Here is a 19,764-nt window from a genome sequence, read left to right as displayed (position 1 = left end):
CTAAGTTGATATGGGAATGGCTGAGTCATACTTTCCAAATCCTCAGAACAGGCAACATTTCAGAGAAAGGTTATGGCAAAGCCAGCAGAAGTTCAGCCTTACCATTAATCCTTCTTCCTGCACCAGAAGAGCTATCACATTTCATTTTCACATGGCCACTAGGATCTATACTGAGACCACTAAACCCCTTTTAATTTCAAATCACCAAAGCAGACATTTTAAGAGTAAATAAAATAGGTAGTTTGTGTATGTTTTGCCTTATTTTACCAAGAAAAGCTATACTCTAGTTCCAAAGACACATATTTTCTTCTGAACAGAAAAGCACTTCCAGAAAGACAAATGGACAGAGTACTCTAAAAATCACATTTCTTCAATAAAGCTGTTTCAGTTTCATCTTTTAATGTCTTTAGAAGTGAATTAATCCTACATGGGAATCTAGCATTGCCTTGCATACCACAAAGGAATTATTTTATGTGAAATTAAATTAGCATTTATCTATACTTCACCATGCAGGTACACTACTACCTCATGGTCATTGATATGTAAACGTAAAACAAGTATGTGCATGTGTGTACTTTAGCAGGGGTGATGAATTATAGTCTATAAACATTTAAGGGTAGACATTCATAATGAAGCCTGCTAGTTGGCAAGCATGCCTATTACTTACCACACTGAGTCCTAGCAATTCTCTGCAAAAGTAGTCCATGTTCCTCCTTTGTAAGTTGTCAAGATAGTGCTGAAGGCGAGTATAGGTGTAGGGGTAGCAGTAAGCAAATTGATAAGTGTCATCCTCTCGGTCAAAGCAAAACGCAAATGACATGACATAGTTCTTCCTGTGGTCTGGGCAGCGATAGTAATACACATTTTTAGAGGGTATTCTTTGCCTAAAAAACAAAACCAACATATATATACATTGACATACATATATATTGACATAGGAAATGTGAACAAAAAGGCTATGTGAGATTCAAATTGCCTCTTAAGCAAATGAAATGTAACAGCTTGAACAGCTCAGGAACTGGAGAGCAGATCCCAGAGCCTGCATTTTGGAGCACTCATGCAGACAACATCCACACCAGGGGCCCATGCACAGCACAGCTACTGTGCTGGTGCACCGGTCGCCACAAGGACTGTAGATGTCTCCAGGTGCCCAGGCTGGCAGGGACACCATAGCAAGGGAGAGCATCATACAACCAGAGAAACACACTCCCAAGAAGTAAAAAGGATGCACAGGCAGTTAAACTATCTTCTACTTTGCTGTCTAGGTGCTGCAGTCTCATACCACTACACTGGCTTCAGTCAAACCTCTGGCTGGACTGTGGCTACTTCCTTTCATCCAGGCCTAATTCACCAGCACAGAGGCGAGGCATAATTAACAAAGGAATGTCAGTATAAGGCAACATTGACGGAACTGTTACCGAAATTCAGGACATCTTTATGTTTTTATTATCCTTAATAGTCAGGGAATATATCAACACCTAGCCAATGAATGGAGGAAAAGATAAATTCTTGAGGTGAAAAAAAAAAACAAACCCAAAACCCAAACAAAAAACTTCAGGTATGGAAAATAACCTGGTGCTAAATTAGAAAGCAAGGGAGAAAACAGTATTTGGTCCTGTTCCAAATTGGATTTCTGCCCTCCTCGAGAGTTCTGGCTTATAGTGCTGACAAGATAAAAATGAATATACATGATGGTAAATAATTATAATAGAGACATTTATGTCATTGTTATCAAGCTGGTATCTGTTTAAGGAAAAACAAATGTCTGCCTGACATCTTTCACCCAACTTCAATTAGCCTGTTATTTCTCAACAGAAATGAGTAATATTTCAGAGGTGGGTCAAACACTTGTTCTATGGACTAGAGGTGTACAATATTTCTGTTTGTACTCTTTCTTCAAGTCATAGATGGATTTCCTAGCTTTATGTAAACAGAAGATTCTCTAGTCATGCCACACACTTGTAATTTGATGTAACTAACTTACCAGTCATGTTTGGCAACAAAACACTATGGTCCTGCAGACTCTAACTGATTCAATTACACAACATTATAAACAGGTCTCATCTAACGATTGGAGCAGATCTCCACTAAACCAGGATCATAGTGAGGGAAAACATAATAAGATTTACAGACATAGCAGTAGTAATGTGCCTCTTTGTAATAGTTCCGAGAAGCTGGTCTTCTGCAGAGCATCAGTTTTGGCCTTTCATTGCTAATATGAAAGAGAGGACAAAACCCTCTCATTATGCAGAAGTACATGTTTGCCAGTTAGCAGCAGTTAAGGAGTCTGATCAGCAAGACTCAGGAGCTACAAAGAGAAACAGAAAGGAATTGAGATGTTCTTGAAAAAGTACAATAAAGAGCCAGTGATGCAGTTAATTAGACTTGAAATAAGAATTTATTTGCCCCTTTTATTGCCCTGGTTCTTGAACATTCACGGCTTCAAGAATTTACTTCAGCATTTTTGGTTAAATAAGACACTTGCTTATCACTAAGATCTAAAAATTATTTTTAAGCCACAAATATGAAGGAAAGAAAAACAGTTCTTTTCATTTTTTTAAAAAGTATCAGTAGGGGAAAAATGCCACCAGCCGTCTGCATGCAGTACACTAACCTAATAGGGTTCTCCAGTATCTTAACATATTTCTATCATTTGCCCTTACTCTGGAGTGCTATAGGACATCCCTCATTTGATCTCAAATCAAGCAGATGATATGGCAGTGGCTAAATGTATTCTAGCTCCCAGTTCTCAAACCGTAATGCAAGTTTAAACAGTATGTTGCTGAGTTGTTGAACTTTATTTGTTTCCAAATTAGCATGGGAGAAATAATAAAGGACAAGCCTCACTTTATGCTATAAAAATTTCATGTAAAATGAGACCAATAGGAGGAAAGTCAGGATTTTAGAAAGGCTAATGCTAATTGAAATTCATCTGCTGATAGTTAATGTTTAAATGGCACATAGTTCTCCTTGGTTCAATAACTTTCTACTTTTAAGCAAGTTGAAGACAACTTTGTTAATGTATTAAAGGCACTTTTGATATTTCATTCCCTTTCCCCTTCATTATAGAAGCTAAGCATCTGTTTTATTATCCACTTTGACACATCACTTTATGGCTGCATTTGGCTATTATGGCTAATCTTGATTTCTAGGACATCTGGTATTGACATTTCACTATCTGGTGTCTGACACAACAGCAGAAACCATCCTCAGTTCCTAGGTTTAAATTCACCCTCTCAGGGCAGAAAGTGCCCAAACTCTTAATTCAAACCATATCTTCCAAAAATAATTATAATAGTACTCCTGTCACTGCTAATCTATTTTTATCTCTCCTAGCACTTTGTCACTGCTAATCTATTTGTGAGTCATATAGAGAAAGAGAGTTAGTGTTTAGATACCAACAACACAGCTTACACACAGGAGCCTAATCAGATTGAGATCTTATCAGGGAATTAAAGGAAAAAAAAAGAAAAAAAGGGAAGAAAAAGAAAGAAAAGAGACACAGTGCTAGATATCACCAACTGAGTTTTTGATAACGAAAAGACATTGCTCAGTTCTTGAATTAACCTTTGTGTCCTAGACGCACTATTGTTTACTCTTTCCCTTTTTTGTTCTATGCCTTCTGGAAAAGGACACCCACACACTGTGGCAGCAGCTGCTCCTATTAATTTAAAGCTATTACAAAAATTAAAATTAAACCCAATTACTTTGGCTGGTTTATAGCCGGGGAACGGCTTAGTCTGATTGTTCCCTCTGGTTATGGACAAAAACAATATTCCTACCTACAGGCAGCTGCCAGTGGAATACTAATGCATCTAGGGCCTGGCAGGGACAGATTCAGAATACAGAGTCTAACTGCATTTCTTACTAGAGAAAAATATCTTATCACGGATCTGCAGAAATGCACCAACTTCTTACAGTGTAAGTCACAATGAAGCTGATTTGTAGTTAGAGGTAGGAAAGCAAAATGATGGTAGAAAGCTTAATGCTCAGATTTGTCATTTTGCATTTCCAGGCAGCTCACACTAAGAAATGCACCCTGCTAATTGATACGCAACCGCCTGGATTTCAGTGCTTCCGAATGGTTATTTAAAGGAGAACCACCCCAATTCTAAGTACAGCCACAGAGTATAATATGCAAGCAACTCATTTCCAGTCTGTTTGTAGAAATATATTTACAGAAATGAAGCTTGGTATTTTACATCATTTTGAAACAAATTCAGACTGCCTAGTCTTAAAGATAAATGCAAAATTCTTTCTGTCAAAGGAAGAAGGAAGCACAGAAATGAAGATTTTCTCTCTATTTTGACTTTCATAGTCCAGTGCCGGTGAAAGGTTTGAGCCAGTGGATTTGAGTGTCTTCTCCTCCTATCCGACAAGGTAGCAGTGCCAACCCAGCAGATTTCTTACTCCAAGCGTGAATGTACATGTGCTTGTCTGTTCCTATATGTTTGCTACATTGCAGTCTGGAGTCGGGATATTTACTCTGTTTTGCTAGCATGCAATAAGATCAAATTTGTCAGTTTACAAAAAAAAAAAAAAAAAAAAAATTGGAGCCCTCGTTCAGTCTCAAAAACCTGATAACTTCAGAGGCACCAGGATTTTACTCTTTGCTACGACAACAGGCAGTGAGGGGTATTACACATAACTGAGCTTTGAAAATGTTATCCTAACTACTTCTATTTTGAACATAATTTTAATTTCAACTCCAATAATTTTGATCTTAAAGGCAAACTTTATTATCTGTTCTGCTTTTTCTTTCTCTGCTACCTTATTTCCCTTTGAAAATTGGGAGTTAATCAAGACTTTGGGGAACAAACACTGAAGGGTGGCGGGGGTGCTGATGTGCGGCATCTGTTCTTTAATTTTTAAGCACATAAGGGTGCTAATCAAATCCTTTTGTGGTACCACAACACAAAGAATTAGAAAATAACAATCTTTGGAGTGCTTTCCCCCCCTGTTGCATGACCAAAGCAGGGATCTCTTGCCCAGCCAAATTCCCAATGACTTTAATGAGCAGCTTAAACAGTCGTTGGATGCTTTTAATATGGCACTGATGAAGTAATTATTCAGTTCCTTGCCTCTACAGGACTGGGTTAGACATATCACAGTCAGTAGACTTCAAAGTAAAATGATGATCTTTGGAGGAAAAACAAAAAGCTGCAGGTGCTGCAAAAGATCAATGGCCAAAAGAAAAATTAAGTGATCTGACTTGTAGAGAAATGCTCAAGTGAATCTGATTGCAATGTAGTGTTAGCTGTGGTGACACACTGTGGTGATCATTTTCAATTGCCATCAATTTGCAGATGGAGGGATACAACTGAACAATTTTACAAATTTCCAAGCTTGCATATAAAATTCAAAGGGGTAGGCCTGAGTCACACTCTCAGAGGAAATTATGCCTGAATTTTAAAGACTTTTGACGCACAAAACCTGATTCTGATCCAACTTTGGAAAATAACTTTCAGGTATTTATTGACACTACCCAGAATACTAGATCTAGCTACTCCTTCTGAGTGTTCAAATTTTATTCTTAAAGCTGGATATCCCTATTTATTAACTGCAAGAAATCCAACAAATTCTGGAGAAAACATAAGGAAGTTAATCATGCACTGCAAACTCCTTTTCTGGGAGGCAGCCCTTTCAAATTGAAGGCCTTCCTGACTTGTTCCTCTGTTAGTCTAAGCCATTATTTTTCTTCTTGCTTATTCTTGTTGACAAGTGGAGCTGACCATCTTCAAGATTCCTAGCTTACTTGTGACAAAATAAGTTTATAGGGTTTTTTCTTGCACATAATTTTATATTTGATTCACAGAGCATGGAGTGACAGTGAATATGTCAGATGGTGTTAAATATTGTTTACAGATAACTGAACAGGTTCTGGCACAGCTAACTCGGTTTCAGACACTGCAAAATAAGTCCTGCTTTTATTCTTGCTAATATGTATTAGAATGTTCTCCAGATATTTTTATCATTTTTAGCAGTCTACTATACACCTCAAGGTTTTCCACCTCTACCAATACCTGGTTTCTTCTTCTTAAGTACTAAAATCAAAATATTGTGTAATTCAATGACTTCCATAAAAATCGGGAAATCTACACATTAAACATACAGCTTCTAAGGGTTAATGTTAACTGAAATAGTTAAGCAACCTCTATAAAGATTGCTAGGGAATTCAAATAATAGTGAACTGTACAAATAATGCTCTTTTTTTGGAGAATTTCTGCATTTTAATTGTTTCTAATAAACATGACAAAACTTCATCAGTACTGGGTAGCTGCACCAGTGCTAGTCTAACCTGGCCTACTTTTTTCTTTATGAGAACTGCACAGCAGGCAAATTAGTCCTAACATCTGATACTAAGATAGCAAAAATATCCCAAAAGTACATTATTATTATTATTTTTTTAGAACTTGAAAGGCAAAACCTAGAAACAGATTCGTGTGAGCAAATGTTATAATACCCCACCTTTCATACATGCTTGGATACACTCAGGGGGAACTTGTTAAGAAAGGTTTTTAACAAAACTGTATCTTACACACAGTGCAGTGTTCTGACAAGGAAAATTCGGTGGTGAGGAGAAACAATAAATAGAAAATAGCAGTGGGAAATGTCCTTTGTCCTGTGTTTGCAAAATACCTTACAGAAATATGGTCCTTGTCAACAGGCCACTCTTCTAGGTCCTACAATAATACCAATAACAAAAACATAATGAAACCATTCTACCTAAAACCAGACAGAACCAGTGGAAGTCATTACTCCTAAAAGTGACAAGAAATGCTGTAGGAAAGGGTGTACCATGTGGGAAGCATAGTGAAGTGGTATGGAAGGGTCCCTCCTAGCAGAGCATGATTATGAGATATAAAGCAATGCTGAAAACCTGCCCCTGGGTTCTGCTGGCAGAAATGAAATCATTATCCTCCTTTGATTCACCAGAATAAGCGTAACATTATGAAGGGGAAGGCTGCTAAATTATAAGCTGGCAAGAAAAAATTTTTAAAATGACTGAATTACTTTTTAAGCAGCTTCACAGAAGACAGGGCAACACTGCATCCCCAAAATGAAGAGAAGTCTTGTTTCAGGCTCTCCAAACCTCAGTATGGTTTTCTGGGAGGAGGTTTCCTTCAGTGTTGTCCACCACTCATCACTCATCTATCTCCCCTAAACATACATGTTCACGGAGGTCCAGATTTCGCACAGTGCCCTCTTTTAACAAAACACTTTAATATGTCTTAGGGGAGCTGTCAGCTGATAGCAAAATCCCAAATCTTTTGCCAGCAGCAGGTACAAGTGGGGTCTCCAGTGGACAACCAGCCAATTTACCTTCTTTTCTCCCTCCTGCCTACCATTATAACCAAAGCTATACTCCCTCCTCCATCTTTTCTTTATTCTGTCCAGTTGCTAAATCTCAAAGTACAGTGACTTTCCTCTGAAGCAGCAGTTCCAATACTGCAATTATTCTACAGAAACTCTCTTTTAAACTGCAGGGATAATGAATGGTGCTGATTTTTTCTGCTGTCGAAATATGATTTGCCTACTGACCACAGGTGTTCCAGCCATGTATTGCTTCAATAGCAATATCTCTATGTAGTGCTTATAAAGGAAAGTAGAAAGAGAGGGAGAAAAGCTGACCTTCCACAAAAATACTGGAACAAGAAAAGAAAACAGTAAAGTTAGCCATACATGCATTTTGATCCTCTGAAGATGTCATGAATGCAAGAGAAGGATGCAGGAGCCAGCATTTTGTCATGAAATGCAGCTAGTGGGGGAAAAAAAACAAACACAGGGTTAATTTAAAAAAAAAAAAAAACTTAAATTGACAAATGAGAATTTGTGATAATAAGCACTGAGTAAAGTAAGGAAAGAGGGAAGAAACATCATCTCAGAACACTGCACTACTGAAGTTCCAAACTTTTTCAGAAGTGATTGAGAAAGCCACAAATACTGTTACAGAAGCGGAGAGATTCAGAAGAATTAAGTCAGCATGAATAATGTTGTACTGAAAAAGGTGAGGACAAGAAATGCTCCACCTCAACATATAAATCTGAAAACCACATAGCAATGCTTGTCCCAGCTTTGACCTATACCAGACTCTCTGGCTATAAAAGAGCAAGTCTACTGACAACTCCAGAAGACAGTTTGAATATACTGACATCAGGGAGAATATAAGCATATAAAAAACAGAAGAAAGCATATCACTGACTGGATCAGAAAGGAAGATGGGCTAGGAGACTGAAAGAAGGAGCCAAGACTGGCACACCACAAGCATACCAGCTTCAAATTGGCCAGAAACAAAGTAATTGAATGACTTAAAATAAGTGACCTTTTAGGCCTTTCCCTTATCTACTATCTGTTAAAAAAACCAACCAAACAAACAAAAAAAAACCCCAAAACAACAAAAAAACACTTCAGAGAATCATGTACTGGACAAATTTTAGGAAAGGCTGCTCAGTAAGGAATAGTTTATTCCTATTTAGAATCTCTTCAAAATACATTTATTTCAATCAGATTTTTCTCCAACAGCCAGTTCAGTGGAATTCCAAAGAATTTCACCAAAAATTTTACCCATTTAGCATAGTATTTTAGTGTCTTCACATCCAAATAAAGCATTTTACTCCATTATTCTTTCCTGCTTCCACTATAATCTGACATACAATCCCTCCAGATTATGTTGACTGGAAAACACATACTTAAAGGATCATACAGGCTATAAAACTGAGTCCATGCAATGTTTGGAGCACGTGTTGGCCTGGGAATGAGGGACCAACCTCAATCCCAAATTCAAGTCCCTGAACTGCACTACCAGTAGACCACTGGGTCAGCTCTAATAGCCTCTTAGCCTCAATTACCTAATTAGCCTTTTCTTCACTCTCCTCTTCTCCCTTTCCCATCTGTTCATCTATTCCCACCACTCCCCGTTCTTCTGCAAGAATAATTTTTAAAATCTATGTTAACTTCATTTAGGTTAGTCTCAGGTGACTTCTCCTCTATGCAAGAATAATTTATATGTCCCATAAGAGCCCCAACTTGAGGAATTATTTCAGTACCATCTGAATTCTAAAATCCATGCTTAAAATGTTGATGATTTCACAGTCTAAATATGAAGTTGAGATTGTTAATTTATGTCATTTTGATGTGAATTTTAGCTAACAACCAAAGGAAGGCGAATGGACATGAAATAGTTTTTTACCAATTGTAGCTTGGTTGATACTGAGCTGTCCTTAGTAAGATCTGAAACCCTCTGGAAGCCTTAGCCTTCGCAACGTATATTATTCCTGATAAAGATCAGAGCATCTCTGATAGCAGATGATGTATGAGCAGGATAAAGACAAAAGAGAACAGGAAATTGTCATCATGGATCAGACTTTGTTAGCTGGGCAAACTTACCCATAATATTATGCTTTATCCTATCCTCTGTCTCCACGCAATGAAGACTGAGTTCAGTAATTCATTTTTAATGTCCCATTTTTTACGCCTTCTAGCACCTTGTTCACTTTTTCTACCGTAACAGCATCTCAAACGGCTTCTGTTATGGAACTGCCAACAGCAATGTTCAGGTTTTTTCCTTTCAGTTAGAGGATAAGATTTTTGTGTGGTCTCCTCCACACATTAACTTCTCATTTATCAGGACTGAACCTTCTTTATCTATCTTGAGTAACTTGTTTAGATCACTCAGAAGTTTCTAAGACTGTGCTACAGGCTTAAATTACTTAAGTAATTACATCATTTGTGTTACCACCTAATCCTTCACCTCTCTCCCAGATCATTAATAAATATATTTAGCATATGACCTGATAGGTAACTTTAAGGAACGCAGCTGCTAGCCTTTTACTGTGATGAAAACTGACCACTTAGCCTTCTGCCTTTTTCTTTCCTTGTCCATTTTTGATCTATGATGATACTTGCCCTGTCACCATATGTGACTACTTAGCCTTTGTAGCAGTGTCTTGTGACAGACTTTGTCACAAGCTTTTAAAAAGTCAAAATATATTATGTCAGGCAGCTGTCCTCATAAGCCTGGTAGCTGAAACCTAAAGGTGAGAAAACATCCCAGGAATTCCCAAGGGGAAAAGACACCTTGGCATTTGATGGAATCAAAGAGAGATAAACAGAAAAGCCTGGTGGGCAAACCAGAAACACCTTCCTTTGGCACATATTGCAATTATCTTTTTGAAGGACATTACTGTTGCAAAGGGAGTTACTTCATGATGTGGAGAAACCGTAGGGAAGTCTAGGCCAACTAACTCTGTCCAAGAGAGTCAAACCAGGAAGAGCATTTAGCACCAAAGTACAAAGGTTACACCTTAAACAAAAGAAAAGGAAAAAAAAATATTTGTAAAGCCTTTTGCAAGATGTGTGAGTATCAAAACCTGCTTAAGCCTTTCCTATGAACTGAGAGCCTGTGCCTGGTTCTCAGCACTGTGCTTACCCTTCCAAGGGCTGAAACAACAAAACCTGTCAGCAGAGGGGTGGGAGCTAATGGGAATGGTGGGTGAGAGCGCCCCAGACTGCAGAGCACCTGGAGTTGTGGCTAGCAGAAGCACTACATGTGGCTAGCAGGGAAACATATGGCTGGAGGAGTGAAGAATGCATCACAACAGGTTAGCATAACCTCAGTTTGGCTTCGCTACCCGGCAATACGTGCTAATTTCAAACTGTGAATGAAACTAGGTGAAAACAACCTAGTGGCCTTGCTGGATGAAAAGACAATTGTTGTGATTATACCTCAGGTATTGGTTATTGGTTATATCTGAGCATCTAGCTTGTCAGACTTCTCTTTTCTATTTTTATGAAAACATTGTTTATTCTACCATCTAATTCCTTCTTGTGAGTGGGGAAAATTCTCTGAGCACCAGTAAGCTCAGGACTTGTTTCTGGGAAAGGGATGATGTCAGCATGTTTGCAGTGACCCGCTTAAATTCAAACCTGGCCCTTGTTGCTGTCAATCAAATCCAGGGAAAAAGGGTTGTCTTATCCTTTTTATTCTCCTCTCTTTCCGATGTGGATGTGACCGGGCACTGTCAGAGGCAGGTGCTGGGCTAGAGGGATTTTTGGTCTGATCCGGTATGGCCATTCCTATTTCTTTTTACGGGCACATTCACAGTTCTAAGCGATGTAGTGAGACATGATTTTTCTTTGCTGAAGCTGTTCTCATTAAAGTCTCTCACATCATGATCTTCCAGGTGTTTTATTATTCCCTTTTAAATTCCTGTTTCGACCATTTGCAATGTGCAGATGTAATGCTTACTGGTCTAAATATAGGATAAACCCCAGATACTTGCCAACCCTCTGGAACAGAGCTTGGTTTTAATGAGAGTGCATATCTTTGTTAGCAGTTCAGTTAATTCATTTCTAAGCTTCTTCAGAATTCTTTTATACATAAATCATGTGGGGTTGATGATTTACTGCTTTTTAATTAATCAATTTGCCCCATCTTCTCAATCTCTGATAGTGCCTCATCTTTATTCCCAGAAAAGAACAGGTCTAAGATTGGTACCCCCAGAACCTTGTTTGCTATAAAGACTGATTTATGATGTAGAACCACCTGACTTCTTTGCATGGAAGCACATAATTTTAAAACATGTACAAGATGCGACAATGTGAGGGCAAATAATTTAAATTCAGCATTGAAAACTTTTTATTTTTTCCCCAGGCTACACATCTTGCACATACGCAAGTTTTATCCTCCATTCTCCTCCATGAGCTCCTTCATATTCCCTCCTTCCACTTCCTCTGTTAAAAAACTGCTTTATAACATCCCCCTATTCTTGAGGGTGTCACAGAATAACTATGTCCAAGCATGCTTGCATTTCTCCTGCTACAGGGAGAGTCTGTAGATCTCCCATTTATTGCCCATACCAGCATGCGGCCTGTTGTTAGCAATGGCAATACTGCATTTCCAGGGCTAAACCTGCATTGTGCTATGCAGACCTGCCTTTTGTGCCCTTCATTTATCCCTTTCAGAGTCATCACTCAGAGCTATCATATTAAACACAGAGGGGGGGAAAAAGAGAAGCCTGGAAGGAAAAGTATCAGTTTTCTTAGCTATAAGGGGAACAACAAATATGGCAAGCCCCTCTCTTGAAAGACGGAAGTGAATGCACGTGTGCAACAGGACTTCAATGCTCTGGCTCACAGACCAAGAGCTACAGCTCTGCATACACCCTGGCCCTCTGAGCTCCAAAACATGCTGATCTCAATCCCTCTCCCCACTGAGCCCAGCTCCAAGAAGAAAACACGTAGATGGCCGCATTAAAATTCTTATTTTAATGAGGGGGAAAAAAAAGTCTAAGATTTTCTTGTTACTTAAATTCTTTGCTATCTTATTCACAGTGGTCTTTTGGCCAGCTGGAACTGGTTCAGAAATAACCCACACAGGTTTTCTTCCCTAGGTAGTAGAGATTAACCCAATGCAAAGGTGTTGACTTCAGTCAACAGGGGAAATAAAACACAATTCCCTCCTTCTCTCTTTTCAAACATTCCTAGTTGCTGACCCACAGAATAGTATTGATCTAAGAAGAGACTAAGTATCTTGCTCTCTTGGTCACTTCTTATTTACAGTATACATGGAAACATGCAGGCAGAGGGAAAGCTAGGAGCAGAGGGACCAGGCAGCCAGAAGCAATTGTACACACATGGGATTTCTCATCCTAAACACAAAGTTAAAAAAATGAGATGCTGCAATGGTTGGTACTGTTGAAGACAGGAGAAAATGAAAAATGGTATGTGTTGCACTAATCTTGTTTTTCCAAACTCTATGCGTGATATCAACCAGGCCACTCCAATTTTTCACAATAATCATTGCAGCATCATTTTTCTTGATAGCCCTTTAAAAAAAGATTCATTTTAGAAAAAGTCTGTGGTTTGTTGGTTTTTTTTTTTTCTCTACCTGAACAGTCAGTGTCACAAAATGGAGCAACTGCAATCCTTATGCGTATCATAGAATTTTAAAGTACTGTCCCATTTCACTGTGCTGAGTTTGTTTAGACTACAAGAGCATTACCTCCTTTACCCTCTTCTGCAATATAACTAGACATGATGGTCAGGGGAAGGGAAATGTAGGATACATTTTGTTAAATTACACAAAGTTTTAGTTAGCCTTGAACCGCTCTTCACATTCTTTTGCTGCTAAAGGTAATGACAAAGTTCTAGACACTTTCCTTCCTCTTTACACTGTTATAAAACGTAGTGAGAAAATGTACACACTGCTCACAGGTCAGCAAGGAGGCTGATACACCATGAGAGTATGGTATGAACTGTAAATGCAACATGACTCACCATATACAAGTCAGTGATCACTAGTGCAATGCAGAATATTACATCTTGCCAACAAAAGTATTTTTTCTGTGCTCTTGGGAAAGTAATCAATGTAAACAATAGGAGACCCTTCCCCCTTTTTGCCCCTCAAAGATTCTCTGAACCAAAACTACAGCATACTCTGGGAAGAGGTGTGGAGATTTATAGCAGGTAGTTTGAGCTCCAGGTGATATATATGCACTTGTAAAACCTATGCCTTCAATGATTTCTAGGCACATGCTGTAAGCCTCCAGAGAGGTTACTCTTAAAATCACTGTTCAAATGTTTGCATTTCCAGAGTCTAATCAATGAGATTATCTAAGCAGATGCTTCACTAGTTGCTAGTCCAGGCCCATAATCACATATTCCTTATACTGTGGAATAAGCGTGTTGCCATAAGGCTTCAGATGAGGGAAAAGTGGGCAGACTAAGCCCTAAAAGAGAGTCTTAGGTCACAGTCTCTAATGACAAGATTAAGAAAAGGAAATACAGAAAATATCCCGAGATGTTGGGACAGCCTTCTGTGTTTCTCAATGTTTCCTCTGCACTGATAAACACTAACAACTCTAAAATGTAATTCAAATATCAAGTCATACACAGAAGGCTTCAGTGAAAACCCTATGTAAAACAAAATACTATCAGTTCTATCAGCTTTGTCTTTCTGTTTTGCAAATGAAATATTAGTAGGTAGCAGTAATGTTCCTCAGTTTTTTTCAGGCTTTTACTATTACCATCAACATGTTAGACCAGCCTGCATGCAAAATATTAACCTACAGAGAAGCCAGTAGGACTGTCACAGCATTTTGCTTTTATTTGAGGTAAGGTTTCCAGAGGGTTATTTTAGATGTGTCTCAAGAACTCATCTGTTTCACATTTCTGTAGGTTTGGCCCCAGTACTAACTTCCATTTTAGACAAGTATGGTTTTGTGGGACTGGCACTCATGTTAAAAATAAGAGTCTATACTACAATAAGACTGAGGTATTGAAAAAAAAAATTAAAAATCTTCCACATAGTGTCAAGAAGCAGTAATATTCATGCTTAAATAAATAAAAAAGCAGGTGCCAGTAAGAGAAAGTAACATATGGGATACAAAAAGTTTTATAAGCAAATTGTCTTCAAAATGCTCCACATACTGTGTATTTCCAGGAGAATGATAGGACATTTGTCAATACACTTGTAGGAAATGTTTGTAAGAGTACTTGACATATAATTTATACAGCTATCAAGTTAAACATACAAATGGTGAAGATGTAGGTTGTAATAACCTTAAATATTTAAAGGCTTTCAAGCAGGAGTCACAATTTCATGTCTGTTGCTTTTTCAGGCTATACCATGTATCAAACATTGTCCCTCTGGTCTTTAAATGGGACAAGAATGTACTGAGGTGTTACATATATATGTACATGTTTGCGTTAGCTATTATGGCTAGCATTTTAGGAAATTTAGCCATGTAATACTGAAGTACGATAAAAGGTAAGGTATTTTCACTGTAATAACAGGGAAAATTTGATACACATACACATGCACTTAATTAAAAAAATTACATCAAGCTATTACTTAGCATACTGTTAAAGAATGGTTTGAAATGTTTGTAGAGGACTTTGCATCAATCTCATTTTGCCTACAGTTGTACATTAGCTTAGCTTTAAGCAGATGCACAGTCCTGCTGAACGTGAACCACAGTTTTAAATAAGATTCATAAATTAGGATTAAGCCGTAGCAGACAGGAAGGTAGATGCCATTTCCTATTCCATTAATGACTATAAAAATTCAAGCACGGGAAAAAGTATATACTGAAAGGTCTTAAGAGCTAACAGCTAACTTTAAAAAAGGAAGCCCACATACTACATTAAAACGTATGAAAACAGAAGAACAAAAATTATTTCTATGTAATTTCATACACTATTTATATATATAAAAACATATATATGTATTATTTTAAGTTCCACACCTCTAAAAACGAAAATGTAAACAAAAGAGAAGCTCTTTAAATATATTTACCTGGATTATAACTAGGAACAAATATGACATATTATGTGTCATAGCATTTTCAACTGGATGTCATCATGGCCGTATTCGTTTCTGAATCTCTGTCTCAGAAACATTAAACTTGATGTTCATTAACCATGAGGGCCTGGCTAGTTAAACCATTTACAGCAGATATAATACATGTTCCATACACAGTAATGCTAATGCAGATAATATGAACCTGCAATATTCCTGCTCTCCAGATCATTGGAGTCTCACATCAGGAGATGAAAGTGCCTGTTTCATGTTTGTCCCATGCTGACTGCAGGATGTGGACACGTGTTCTCAAGCGAATGGAGTAAAAGACCAAGCCATTCTCGTAACTCAAGCAAACCAAATCTGAACACAACGTTAAATGACAGATCAGTTTGCACGGCTGCTGCTTTCAACCAGTTTCTAGCACTCATTTATTAGAGTACAGTATGGCTTTAAATGACAAGACATGGCTATCTCGCAGACAGCCAGTACAAAGACTGCCTATCACTGTTATTATTTTAAAATTACTAGGATTAAATTCAAACCAGACAATATAAATGGATGGAGAAAAAACCAAAAAAGTATTGTTTTAAGTTGAAATTATGAACACTGGAAGGGAAATTAAATTACCTCAGGAACAGCACAGACCAACAATAACCCAGTGTTTTTGCTTCACAACTATCTGTCCAGTGCCTGACTGGTGAAGGCTCTGATCTGTCAGATGAATGCACTGTATCTCAGCATTTACCCCACAAACACCACTGATGAGCTGAGAGCCGTTATAGCCACACAGTGTCCCAGGATTTACACAATCAGGGTAAGCTCTTCAAAATTGGGTAGGAGAAATGCTGCAAATCCAGAAATGAAGACCTAAGGAAAGGCTTATAAATGCAAAACTTCATACCTCCTGAATGATGACACAAGAAAATCTCTTCTCTCTGACAGTTGCCTGAGAGAGAGCTAATGGAGCTGACAAATTCAAGAGAGATAAGAAAGGCAGAGTAACATCACCTATTAGAACAACAGATTGAGCTGGAAAAAGCAAACAAGTCCAGCCAGAAGAGCTCATGGGCCTTAAAGCTTTCTGCTTTTCCCAACTCAACCAGGTCATTTTGTAAAATACGTTACCTTTAACCCATATCCACTTCATGACTGAGCATACTTGTTGCAGGTTAGCTATGCCTCTGATTCCTTTTCAGTCTCTCCCAGACAAACACTTCTAAACGACTCATCTTACATCTCCACTTTTCCCAGAGTCGTGTCTCATGATTTCCTCCCACTTCCATCCACCACCGTAACGCATTTCATCAGCAAAAAAAGCAAAAACCTACCGCAGGCTTCCTTTTGGAAGTCATGGCCACTAGAGAAGTGCAATGACTTGGAACAGCATCCTAAAATCAGAATCTATTTACTTGAACTTCACAATCAGAGTAAAGACCTTATGTGTAGCTTAAAACTCGGCATATCCCCTAAATTGTTAGGTCACATTCCTCAGTCATTGTTCTGTTTGGCACTATTGCTGGTTTGGATCTGAAGATTTTGACTCCCACTTCCCCCTCCCAAGCCGCAAGAGGACTACTGGAAATGCCTCGCAAAACCATCCATGCATTTTTTTTCCCCTTGAAGGCAGAACATTACCAGCTAGCCAGCTGACCAGGGTAACATTAACATAAAACTAATAACTGACACTTGCGCTGACAGAGACCGGTGACTGGCATACCTGACTTCAGTTTTTGCAAGTATTATTAAGTAATATACTAAGCCAACCTAAACAAACTAAAGTTTATATAAAGGTAGTAAAACTAAAGACATCTTTCCAATATTCCACTGTGTCTGGCAGCCTTGTACCCTGCAAATACTCGTATATTAGTATTTAAATATTTTTATTTCATCTCAGAGAATTATCCTATCTCTATCCATACCTTGCTGTATCTCACAAGCCTTTTAAGACCAGTTTCAGGCATGTAAAGAATAATGAAAAGTTCAGAAATTTATTTTGATTTCATGCAATATGCTACCCAACAGTTTTCTCTTGTGTTATATGACCTTTCTGCCTAGCTATTGTTTTACTATTGATTTTAATTACTCAGTTTAATTTACTGCATGCCAACACAAAGCTGTTTACTCCTACTTGCCAAAATGTTGTCGTAGTCTCCCAGAGGAGGGCAAAATGAGAAAATAGTATATGTTGTACAGTTACATGCTATTCATTATACAGAATTTAATAGATTCATTTCATATAAATGTCACCACTCTCACATGTAGCCACTAAACACACCAAAACAACATACAGAAAGGAAAATGCTATACCAGTCAGAGAAGTAGAATATAAAAGCCTTAATTTATGAAAGGCTTTGACTTGAAGCAGTTTACATTTTCTGCTTTGCCATTCTTCTCTGAACAAGAGAGGGAGTTAGGACCCCTTCTGCATAAAAAAATCAAATGAGTCCTAGAACCACACAATGATTACAGATGCAGGTAAATTCTATGTTGCCCCCATAATCCAATTGCATGATGAGACAGAGGGAATGCTAATTTCTGACTACTCTCCACAGTGTTCCTCTTCTTGCCTTACATCGCAGAAATGAACAGAACAAACCACTTTGTGAGAGGATCCTACAGATCTTAGCAGAATGTTCTTTGAAGGGAAACTATGTTGGCATAATGGGAGTTGGCAATACTGGAAGATGAAGGAAGCCCAGCCCTTTTACCCAAGCAGCACACTTACCAGTCCAGTTACTCTGTGGGTAGACAGTTAGATAGGCATAGCAGGGCTGGAGAAAATCCTGACAAGTCTGTCTGTCTAAGAGATGGCTCTTACTATAGTTTGGAAAACACTTATATAGGTGAATGAAAACTTTTTTTTTTTTCCTCAGGATAGAAAACATTAAAAAGAAAAGACAATTTCAAAATCCTCATACCAGCTCATGACATTTCTGCTAGATGTGCAAATTTAGAAAGAAAGGGGTAATTTAGTTCCCATATGCTTATTTTGAAACTTACTTTCATGCTCTTTCTTTCTCTGATCCCTGGCCATGGAATCCTATTGTACCGTGAATCTGAAGACCAAAGACATTGTCCCAACTTGCCCCACTGAGGAATAAGAGTGGCTTTTGGTGTATTTTATCAGCAGCAACTGAAAATATGTATTATACTGACTAAGTTTCATGTTTTTTAAACACCAGGTTATCGACTGGCTCTTTATTTTCAACTATATTTAAAAAATAGGACCATCTGATGATAGTACTGTATTATAAAAGCTTCACCAACTTTGCTCAATTGTAGAGTGTTCTTGAAGAATGATAAGATCTTTGGACACAGTTGAATATCAAGATGATGCATGCTAATAATATGAAAATTCTCTATTTGAGTATTTTGTTTACAGTGTGAGAATGAATCTCCTGCAGAACCTTTGAAAATTGACTTTTGAATTAGGAAAAAAAAGATTGAAAAGTACTAAAAACATTAATTTTTCATACTGCTTTGCATTTGTTTATTGTGGGTTTATGCTTACCATAATATCCTTCCAAACTTAGATATTTTAACCTGAGACTCTCACCACTACATAGCATTTGTATAAGTAGAAAGTCAAACTCTCAAAACAACACTTGTTCAAAGCCATAATGATTCATGATGAAAATATGCATAGCTTAAAAATTTCTTATGACCTTGATGTAAACCATAAACTGAATAAGTCTTCCCTAAAATCTAGGCCTATGTTTGCTCAATGCAGGGACAGATTTTCTTGAAGGCTTCCATAAATCTACCCAAAGTTGCAATGAAGCAGGTAAGCTTACCATTACTTTGTTTATCTTTCATTGTACTTTGTATAGCTGAAAGGTCAAAGTGGTTTTGTATGGGTGACTCTTCCTTAGAACATTGGCTGGTAGTTTAGAGCTAAATCTACAAAAAAATTCTCAAATCTAAATAAAGTGTATCTGCTCCCTGTCCAATACATATGAAGAGTTAGGCACCTCTGAATGTGAGGGAGCAGAAAATGCCAAGGACGGGCAATTTCATCTGCTTTGTTCCTCTGTGGTCACAGGATCATAGGATAATTCAGGTTAGAAGGGACCCCAAGAGGTCATCAAATCCAACTTCCTGCTCAAATCAAGGTTAGCTATGAGATCAGACCAGGTTGTTCAGAGCTTTATCCAGTCAGGTCTTGAAAAACTCCAGGGATGGAGACTGCAAAACCTCTTTAGGCAGCCTTTTCCAATGCTTGACTGAATGTTTTAACTATGAGGACAGTAACCTTGGTAGAATCATAGAATCACAGAATCGTTTAGGTTGGAAAAGACCTTTAAGATCATCCAGTCCAACCATTAACCTAACATTACCAAGTCCACACTAAAGCAATTAAGGGTAGACTAAACCATGTCCCAAAGGTCCACATCTACCCGTTTTTTGAACACCTCCAGCGATGGTGACTCCACCACCTCTCTGGGCAGCCTGTTCCAATG

General features: G+C 38.0%; 1 protein-coding gene across 1 annotated transcript in view; it reads right to left on the bottom strand.

Moving 5' to 3' along the window:
• Positions 1-19,764, bottom strand: part of AGBL4 (AGBL carboxypeptidase 4) — a 970,183-nt gene that overhangs the window by 573,258 nt on the left and 377,161 nt on the right. The window contains exon 6 of the mRNA XM_075711223.1: positions 668-884. Within this exon, the coding sequence (XP_075567338.1) occupies positions 668-884 (217 nt within the window). The remainder of the gene's footprint in view (positions 1-667; positions 885-19,764) is intronic.

Source organism: Pelecanus crispus, chromosome 5 (assembly GCF_030463565.1).
Source record: "Pelecanus crispus isolate bPelCri1 chromosome 5, bPelCri1.pri, whole genome shotgun sequence".
NCBI lineage: Eukaryota > Metazoa > Chordata > Aves > Pelecaniformes > Pelecanidae > Pelecanus > Pelecanus crispus.
Note: the sequence above shows the minus strand (reverse complement) of the source record. Positions and strands in the feature narration are given on the sequence as shown.